This window comes from Myotis brandtii, unplaced genomic scaffold (assembly GCF_000412655.1).
Source record: "Myotis brandtii unplaced genomic scaffold, ASM41265v1 scaffold920, whole genome shotgun sequence".
NCBI lineage: Eukaryota > Metazoa > Chordata > Mammalia > Chiroptera > Vespertilionidae > Myotis > Myotis brandtii.
The window spans coordinates 735,164-745,694 of NW_005371792.1; the positions used below are offsets into that span (position 1 = coordinate 735,164).

Here is a 10,531-nt window from a genome sequence, read left to right on the forward strand (position 1 = left end):
GTCAGTGAGACAAAAATCACACATGTGCCGCAAGTAGGTAAGGCTGTAGATAACAGCCATTGACTTTCAAAGACACGAAAACAATGCCAAGAAATAGGGTTTCCTCTTTCTCTGGGCTTGTCCTCTTGTGTTTGAAATGATAAAAGAGAATAGCGGAAAGCTGCCTGACCAGCTGGATGTGAAGTTGTGACGGTGCGAAAGGCACCATGATCATCACGCTCATTACTGTGATGTGCTAAGCGCTCATCAGCTCATCGCCTTTCCCGAAGGCCTTGCTGAGTTCCCCCATTGTGTCCCGCAGTTGTAGAATTCATGGACTGACATGAGGTCTTCATTTTTGCTCCCCAAAGTAAAAAGGTAGATGGAAATGGGGAATAAATTTTAAAAATAGCTCCTAATCAGACACAAAAACTCAGCATTGATTCTCAAAGGGTATAATGTTTTTACATCTAAGAAAATGGATGGTGGTGATGGAAATGGGGAAGATAAATGCCAATTAGATCTTCAATACCACTGTTACTGTGAATGTTTGTTGTTTTTTAACATTTTTGGCCCTTGGCTAAATTCTAGATTAATAGGCATAGAAATAATGTCAATGATGATTATGTTCTCCTAATGATGGGAAGAACAGTATCTTGAAAGAAAGTTGATATGAAATAAATGCTGTTAAGTCATGGGGTTGCTCACAGAAAGGAAAGAATCAGCACAATTAAGGAAGGTTGTTTTGCTTTGGCGCTGTGATTTGAAATCTAGTTATTCTCAGTGTCTTAAATGAGAGACAATAATGTTGTTGTTTTTTAATGGACTGGTAGGTCCTTAGGGTTAAATTCTTCCTTAAGCCTCTGAACAGTTGTCAGGTGACTTTGGGTGCCTTGCATGCTTTTCTGAAGAGGGTTCCATCAAATGAATGACAAGCTAAATTCCCAGTGTAATTCCACACTCTTGTGACATCTCTGGATAAACCACTAACATGCAGATGCTTGTGAAATCTCCATCTGGAATTTGTCAATATACTGGGCACAATAGTCCCTGGTATAACATTGGATGAACTTAAACAGGGCAACCAAATAGACAAATTGAACTGACTCATAAAAAGCAAAGCGATTTTTCCTTCAAGTTACACTGAAGTTGACCAATTCAACTAAATTGACAGCTTGGTAAGCTGTTTTGTGATATGTTAATATTTCCCCATTGTAGTTAATATTCTCAATATTGTAGAGCTAATTCCTATTCTGACATGTATAAAATAAATGCTTGTCCCATAAGCCCATGGCATACCAACACATGGCATAGTATGAATAACCTGATTCTATACATGAATGGAAAAAGGGGGTTTTAAGGTATGAAATTCTTTTAGCAAATTATCTTGGGAATTTGAGATTATATCTATGCAACCTCCAACATTAATAAAAATGTAACATAAAGGTTATTTTCCCCTTTGGGTGGTGAATTTAAAGGTAATTTAAATTTTCATTATACTATATATTTTCAAAGAATGTTTGCAATAAATATATCTTTTTAATTGGACAAAAAATAATTTTGAGTGGTTAAAAAAGAGACAGGTGTGGTTTGGCAACTAGGAAAACATTCCCAGCATTTGAAACAACCTGGCAAAGGTTTGGAGGCAAAAGACGGAAATCTGACTACATTCAAGGAGTTTGCCAAATGGCAACAGATAACTGCCCCTGTTCGATTTGGCTCTGATTGTTACATACTATTTGTCACTTCAGCAAGCTATCTGTTTACAAGGCATGTGGCCACAGAATGTTGTTTTAAGATTACTCATCATTGGGCTTATTATGTTGAAATGAAGAAATGGAATGGAAAGTCCTTCAGTAATGTCTCTGGGGAATGAGAGTTGTGTTTGTTTATGCCTTTTGGGAATGCATTGTTTTGATTGACCCTAATTGGGAATTCAGAGCGGACTTTTGCTCTATTATCTAGAAAGAAAGGATCTGCTGAACAAACACAATTTGGGGGGTCATGTTTTAAAGTGCTTTTTTTTTTTGCATTGTCTCCTTACTTTTCTTTTTTCTCTTCTTTCTTTCTTTCTTTCTTTCTTTCTTTCTTTCTTTCTTTCTTTCTTTCTTTCTTTCATTGTCTAAAGTTTTACATATGTCTTTGATGTGCTTTTGAGTCGAGTTAAACACTTCAGAGACTCTGTTCACCTCCGGACATCTGGAATCTGGAATGTTGGTTACAAACTGATCTTAACAGTCTAGTTTTAGTCGGTGTTTATATTTGAAAGTTACACAATTCTATTTCTTTCCAATCTATATTCTATAACTTATGTGTTTTCACTAGTTTTGGCCAGCTCTCCTTCTACCTCCGATCTATCCAAGTGACTGAGTTTTGCTGTATGAATTTACTGCTGTATTAGTTTACTGACAGTGATATATAGACCATGGCTTCCACAGCTGTTTTAGATGAAACTATATTAATGTGTAAACTTGCAACATACAGCTTAGCTGGAAAGGTATGCGGAGCAGGTGACTGAGGAGATAACTTTCACTGCTTGGACTAAAGTCAGTGTTGAAGGAGCTAAAGATGCCTGTTGAATTTTGGTGTGTGTGTGTGTGTGTGTGTGTGTGTGTGTGTGTGTGTGTGTGGTTTGGGGTGTGCATGTGCAAAGCAAGAACTCTTCAGACTTCAAATAGCTAAAGAAATGGGTAGTGAAATGAAGTCCCATTTCACACCCTCACCTGCCGACTACGGGAGGAGCCAAATGCAGTGCTGGTTTGTTGACATTAGTCTATCATCGTGGTTTATGATGTTTTAAAAATGTGTTAAAGATATTCATGAAGATGTAAAAGATAAATTAAAAACCTGCATCAATGGTAACAAACGTCAACTGTAAAGAAAAGATTTTAAGTCTCGGGGGTGTTAATACAAATTGGTATTAGTGGAACTGAGTCTTAGTGAACATATTTCCATGTCCCCCTAAACACAAATAGCCTCAAACCTTTGGAGGTTGTTCCTCTGAGATGTTTCATCAGTGACATCACAGTAATTGCCACCTCCCTGGGACTACTTTAGGCCCTGCCCAGAGTCCAGAAGTCCAGTCGGCCCAGAAGACGAGCAGGTTGGAGCCTGAGTCAGAGAGAGGAGAGAGAGGGGGAGAGAGGAGAAGCCTACCACAGCAGGTACATTCTTGACCCTCTTCGGGAATAGCAAGATTCTTAGGTGTGTGTGTGTGTGTGTGTGTGTGTGTGTGTGTTACAAGGTGCAAATGAGAAAGGCAGAGGAATATTTACATTTCTTAATGAAATAGACAATGCTTATTGTACATGGTATTTCTTAAGCTATAAAGTGAATAGTATTGATTCTTGTTTTCCTTTTTTCACTTCATGATATGCATTTTCGGTTTTTATTTCATCCATATAGCAATCACTTTGGATCATATGGTGTAATCTTGACTCCAGGGAAATTTTAAAATAAAGCCAAGCTCTGGCCAGGGGGGCTCAGCTGGTTGGAGCATTGGCCTGTACCCTGAGAGGTTGCAGGTTCAATTCCTGGTGAGGACACATACCTAGGCTGTGGGTTCAATCCCCAGTCAAGGCCGGTACAGGAGGCAACTGGTTGATGTTTCTCTCTCTCTCTCTCTCTCTCTCTCTCTCTCTCTCTCTCTCTCCCTTCCTCTTTCTCTAAAATCAACTTAAAAAAGAATTTTAAAAAAGTCAAAATAGTCTTTGCGGCTTAACAGCAGAAAAATGAAGGTTGCTGGTCTGAATTTCTGCCTGACCTTGGTATTAATGTGTGTGAAAGTTAAATCAAGTCCACCCCTTACAATGAGCACGTGTTGATTGAGTTGATTCATTTGAAATTCTCACCTTAACTCTGTGTTTTGTTCATTTAAAATCTACTTTAAAAATCCCAAATATTTAAGACCACCATCAAAGTACAAGAAAGAGTAAGAGGTAATTCACAGGTATTCAAGAAGTATGGTGGGTAGCCTTTCAATTCAGAGACTACTGAAAAAAATGTGAAGAGTGCATAAAACATACAGTTTGACAATAATTTTAAGGCAACACCTATACAACTACCACCCAGATTAAGAAACAGATCATTGTCAGTACCCCAAAAGTCTATTCCTGGTCACCTCCCCCTCTTTGCCCTACCATGTGTAATCACAATCTTGATTGTTGAGATCATCTTGTCCATGCTTCTCTTTATATTTTTATCATCTATATGTGCATTCCTAAACAATATGATGAAGTTCCCTGTTTTTGACTTGGGATAAATGGAATCATATTCTATGTTTCTTTTGTAAATTCTTCTTTTGCATAACAATCATATTTATGAGATCTACCCATTTTGTTGAGTATTGTTATAATTCATATATTTTCTTAACTCTGTAGCATTCAGGTATATGAGTAGAACACCATTCATCATCCATTCTACTGTTGATAAACATTTGAGTTGTTTCCAGGGTGGGGATATTGTGAAAATGTTGCTGTGAACATCCTTGTATAACCATCCTGGCTCATATGAGCTTGAGTTTTCTAGAGTAAAAGTGAATCACTGGATAATAGGGAATGAGCATGTACAACTTCAATAAAAAAAGTCACATTGTTTTCTCAAAGTGGTTGAAAATTTACACTAACTTTGTTTAGTGAGGGCAGTTAATTGCAGTAGTAACTTATTCTTGTAATCACTTCTATAGAAATAATCACAGTTCTAGCAACTACTTTCAATCTGCCAGCTCTACCTCTGCCTCTAACTTACTATATGTTACTACACAACTCAACCTCTCTCAAAAAGCCAATTTCTTACCTGTAATCTAAGAGAGAATAATGACAATAACACTTGCCTGAGTTCTGAGAAGGTCACAGAGTTGTTGTGAAGGTCACATACCAAAAGCTGTGGACAACTTTCAATAACATTTTCCCAGAATGTTCTTTTTTTTTTTTAACACATGGAAAATATTTAATTGGCACAGTAATAAAAATTTCCTGGGTATACTATATTTTTTAATTTACTTAATTGTTTAAGGTAAAATAAAATAAATCACTAATGTTTATTTTGATATAGGAAAACTAGCTCTTTCCTACACTAGTGGTATATAAACTAGAAAAAAATGTAAGAGGAAAATTTAGCAATAAATATTGGAATCCTTAAAAGTATACATATTTCTTATTTTATTTTTAAAATTTTATTTTTCAATTACAGTTTACATTCAATAGTATTTTGTATTAGTTTCAGGTGTACAGCACAGTGGTTAGACAATCATATACTTTTTTTTTCTTCTCAGAATGTTCTTGTTGGGCCATGCTCCATGATCCTCTTTATTTAAGAGCTTAATCTAAGGCAGATTTGGTGGGACAGTTATTTTGCCCTCCATGAATTGTTTTAATCATTAGAAACAGACTCATATTTTTGCATATCTCTGTATTTCTTCAGAACTTACCCACATGAGTGGGCATTTGGGCCAGGATTTTATTTTATTAATAAATTCATAAGGAAAAGTCTGTCTTTTATTCTCATGCCTTTGCCTCCAGGCTCCCTGCTTGGATTCATCACGTTCCTGTTCCCCTCTGCTCTTGTGTACGTTCTTACACATCCTCTCTGCTTTCTCATCCATTTATTATCTTCTGTTTACTTTCTAAAGTATTTGTATAAAGATTTTCATTGGCAATTTACTATGTCCTTCATGTGGAGGGCCAAAAGATGGGTAATAATTAAGAAGAAAATGAAACATAAATCAATCATCACTAGCCATATTTTAACTAAGATTCAACAACCTACTAGTTGGCACCATCTGATTTGAACTTGTGTTTTATACTAACAATGAAATGATATGAAAAATGGTCATTCAGCTGGTTTATACCATTAATCATTTGATCCACGAATAATACAACAAATACAATAATTACAATGAATAATTCAGTCAGATTAGATGGTCAGGCCAAAAACTTGCTAACAATCCTTTCTGCCCCCCTGAACTTCCACCTTTAGCAAATAAAAGAACACTCTTCCCCTTTAAACATTTTCACTCTATGGGAAATTTTGTCCTAAGTATCTTCAAGATTATCTTTCATCTTTAATTTTGCATACACAAATTATCAATCATGCCACACCACTAAAGGTAACATTTTGATGGACTGCATTGCATATGTTCTCAAAGTATGATTTCCTAAGTGCACTATATGTGCAAACCATAAAGATACAGTTCCTGCTCTTTGAAGTGTTTACAATCTAGGTACATCCTAGACCTCACTAAAAATAGCTGGCACAAGCCCTTGTTGAAACAGAAGTAGCCATGAGGTTAACACTTGCTCTTTGGATTGAGTGCCTGTTATGTGAGGGACTTTGGGTTGACTCTGGTAGGTTCTGTGCCCAAAGCAGTGCTTATAAAAGGCAAAGCAGATGTTGAAACTACCTCATACTTTCAACAGGGTTAGATGAAGCCTGAAATCTGCAAAATTACGGTATCCTACTTCTATATGTAATTCAAAGCAAGAAAAATACTAAAACATAACCTTTTTTTTCAGTTTTGGTGGCTTTGCTGGCTGGTACTCTAAGTTAGCAAGGCAAGCACACACGTACACATACACACACAAACACAGAAATTGGAGAGAGAAAAATGTACTATTTTTATTTTATCAAAAATATCAATACAATCATTACAGGGGAAAAAAATCAGAACTATATTGGTCTTTTTTGACATCAGGCAGCAAAGGCAGTCTGTCTGTATGAGTCAGGAGTCTTAGAGAAACAGGACGAATAGGATGTTATTTATATGGCTCATGTGATTGTGGAGGCTGGCAAGTCCGAAATCTGCAGGGTAGGTGGGCAGGCTGGGGACCCAAGGTAGAGTTACAACCAGAGTCCGAAGATAGAGTCTGGAGGCTGGAAATCTGAGATCAAGGTGTTGAAGAGCTGATTTCTTCTGAGGCCTCTCTCGTTGGCTTGCAGATAGCCATCTTCTCCCTGCCTTCCCTGGTCTTCCCTCTATGCATGTCTGTGTCCTAGTCTCCTCTTCTTATAAAGACATTGGTCATATTGGGTTAGGACTCATCTGAATGACTTAATTTTAAGTTAATTACTTCTTGAAAGACCTGATCTCTAAATACAGCTATACTCTGAGATATTGGGGGTTAGGGCTTGAACATGTGAACTTTGGGGAGACACAATGCAGGCCAAAGCACCATCGTCTTTCACAGTGCTTCTGCTTCCTTTGAGGAAGGAATGCTCATTGATATTCCCATGCTTTCTTTGTTACTTTCTGTTAGGGGGTGAGGACCAGCAGGAGGTCTTTGGTGCGTCTGAAGAAGTCTGCCTTCGGTTCTCACTGAGCCACTCTGAGAATGGATCTGTCTGCCCGGGAGCTGTGTCTCAACTTCACTGTGGTCCTGGTCACGGTTATCCTTATGTGGCTCCTTGTGCGGTCCTATCAGTCCTGAGACGGCATGCCACTCTCCAGGGATTGACTGCAACGCTCCAGAGCTGCCTGCTGTATGTCCTGAGATCCCACTGCTGTAATGGGATGCCTTTCCTGGCACCCTAAGGCACTTCTGACCTGCACACACCACCTCTGAGGCGCCTCCCGTGTTAGGATCAATTGTGTGTTCTCTAAAGATGCTGCTCTCAAGGGCTGCCGAGAGTTTGCCAGTCAACATTAGATTTATTCCCCAACGCTTATGGCAAATGTGTTAGCTAAGCCACAAGGTTAAAAGGAAACTGGATTCATGATGATGTAGAATTATAAAAAGCCCCTAACCTGTCTCACCACACATCCCTCCAACCCACACTGTCTGCAACCAAACTTTAAATCATCCCGCCAGAAGAAAGAAATGTTAGAGGAAGTCTTTGTCAGCCCCTGTCACAGCTACCGTGTGAATAAAGTTAAGTCAACCACAAAAATGACTTTCAGAATTTATTTTGGCTTCTATTTGTGATACTGCATTTGACCCTTGGCTGGGATTGAAGTGACAAATGTTATAGTATTTCTAGCATTTGAGCTAAGCCAAGATGCTCCAACTGTGGAGGATTTGAAACCAAGTCAATTAAGGGTGTCACATTTCAAATAATTCCACTGGCTCGGTGCTCCTCAAACGTTCCTTCTAAACTAGTCCCAAGGGCAGGCGGAGAATAAATCCATTGCACTAGGAGGCTGGGGGCATCGCCTGAAGTGTCCACTAAAAGCACACAGTTTCTTTGAAGTCTTATTTGTTATCTTTACAATTCACAAGAAATGTATATTTCATCCTATAATATCTCCCTGTTTGCTTCAATATAAATATTTCAAATTATTTACCACTGAGTACAAATAGAATATGAGTCACTTTCCATGTTTAGTGATTCTAGTTTGGTTATTATCATTAATAAACTACAGTTATAACAAGGAGAAAAACAAAAAAAATACAAATTTATGAAGATGCTTATAAAAGAGACATATGAAAGAGACATTTCTTTTAAAAAATATATTTTTATTGGTTTCAGAGAGGAATGGGGAGGGAGAGAGAGATAGAAATATCAATGATGAAAGCGAATAATTGACTGGCTGCCTCCTGCATGCCCCACACTGGGGATTGAGCCTGCAACCCAGGCATGTGGCCTGACTGGCAATTGACGCTCAACCACTAAGCCACGCTGGCTGGGAGAAATAGACATTTCTTCAACACACTTCTAGAACACCCCACATAGACAGACCGAGTTTGTTCTTTGTGCCAATTCCGAGGTAACCATGGAGAAAGGGAATGTTGTTAAACCTCATCTGTCATCACATCCCCGAAGAAGGTATTCCTTACTGAGTGGGCCTATAACTGTGGCATAGCCTACCTAGCATTGTGGTTCTCAACCCTGGCTGCAGTTTGTGCACTTGGGTGATTTTTCAAAATATTTATGCTGGGTCTCACTCAGACCAATTAAATAAAAACTAAGGGGGTAGAGTCCAAGCATCTGCATTTTTTAAAAGTCCTCTAGATGATTGTATTGTGTAGCCAGAGTTGACAGTGGGTGGCTCGATGGGTTGAGCATCATCCTGTATAGCATTGAACCAGGAATTGGCTACTGGTTCAATTCCTGGTCAGGGCACAAACCTGGGTTGCAGTTTTAATCCCCAGTAGGGGCATGAGTGGGAGGTAGCCAGTCAATGTTTCTCTCTCTCTTTCCCCCTCACTCTCAAATCAATCAATCAATCAATCAATATATATGTATATTGATATGTTTATATAAACATCTATCCTATATAATAAGAGAAGAATATGCTAATTAGCCAGGATGCCTTCATGGGTAAGGTCTGGCAGGAGTGGGTGGGCGTGGCTGCGTGCTGCAGGAGGCCGGGCATGTAAGGCTGCGTCAAATAAAATAAAATGCGTTCACATGCCTGAAGACAACTGGGTTCAAGGAGGAAGCGCTCCAGGTTTTCTCACACCCAGCTAGGAGGACTCCCTGGGGCGGCTCTCCCCTCTGAGCCCTGCGCAGGATGGGCGCTCTGCTCCGCCAGGGAGCCCCAAAGGGAGGCAAAGTGTTTTCTCTCCGGGACCCGCTCTCCCTGGGAGTCTGGCGAGGAGGGCGCTCTCCCTGGGAACCCGGAAATCTGCCTCCCGGGCGACTGTGCAGCAGCAGCCAGGCCTGGCGAGCCGCAGAGAGGGCGCTCTACCCCAAGGCCACGCAGCTGCCATAGTTGAAGTTGCCCTCGATGGAAGAGCGGGGGCAGCGGGGATCAGAGTCGGCCATGTCAGCAATGGAACCCCAGTTCCCCACCAAATGACTAGAGCACATGGACCTCAATGGTGCTCGGTCACTTCTTGAGCAGCAGTCAGCCCCGACCGGGGATCAAACCCGAAACCTAAGTAGGTGCCCTGACAGAATGGAACCCAAACCTTTGCTGCGGCAGAGGAGCTCCGACCCAGAGCAGGGGTCTGGGCACCCAGAGGGGTTTTGTTGAGGGGCCCTGACAGGCAGCCCACAGCACAATGGGTTAGAACAGTGGTCGGCAAACTGTGGCTCGCGAGCCACAGTTTGCCGACCACTGGGTTAGAACCTCCTCCTGATACAGCAAGATTGCAGGTTGGATCCCTGGTCAGGACACAGAAGCAACCAAGGAGAGCATAATAAGTGGAACAACACACTGGTGTTTCTCTCGCTCCCTTCCTCTCTCTAAAATAATCAATCAATAAAAATTAAAATAAAAAATAAATCCTTTGACCCTAACCGGTTTGGCTCAGTGGATAGTGTCGGCCTGTGGACTGAGGGGTCCCAGGTTCGATTCCGGTCAAGGGCATGTATCTTGGTTGCGGGCACATCCCCAGTGGGGGGTGTGCAGGAGGCAGCTGATTGATGTTTCTAATTCTCTATTCCTCTCCCTTTCTCTCCGTAAAAAATCAATCAAATATATTTAAAAAATAAAAATAAACCTTGTGGCTTGCAAAGTTGCTAAAAACAGTTAAAAAAGCAAAGCCCCTTCCCTTCTCGTTCATTTAACAAATACTTCATATGCTCCTTCAATAATCACACTGGGGATGGGTGTTTGTTTGTTTGTTTGTTTTGGTTAATCCTCACCTGAGGACATTTTTGCATTTTTTTT

At 40.1% G+C, this 10,531-nt stretch overlaps 1 protein-coding gene across 1 annotated transcript; it reads left to right on the forward strand.

Annotated features, from left to right (window-relative positions):
• The first annotated feature begins 3,067 nt into the window (after positions 1–3,067).
• SLN (sarcolipin) lies at positions 3,068–7,853 on the forward strand. Its single transcript, XM_005885658.1, has 2 exons — positions 3,068–3,143; positions 7,233–7,853. The coding sequence occupies exon 2, from the start codon at positions 7,308–7,310 to the stop codon at positions 7,401–7,403; it is 96 nt and encodes a 31-aa protein (XP_005885720.1). The 5' UTR covers positions 3,068–3,143; positions 7,233–7,307; the 3' UTR covers positions 7,404–7,853.
• Positions 7,854–10,531: the final 2,678 nt, after the last annotated feature.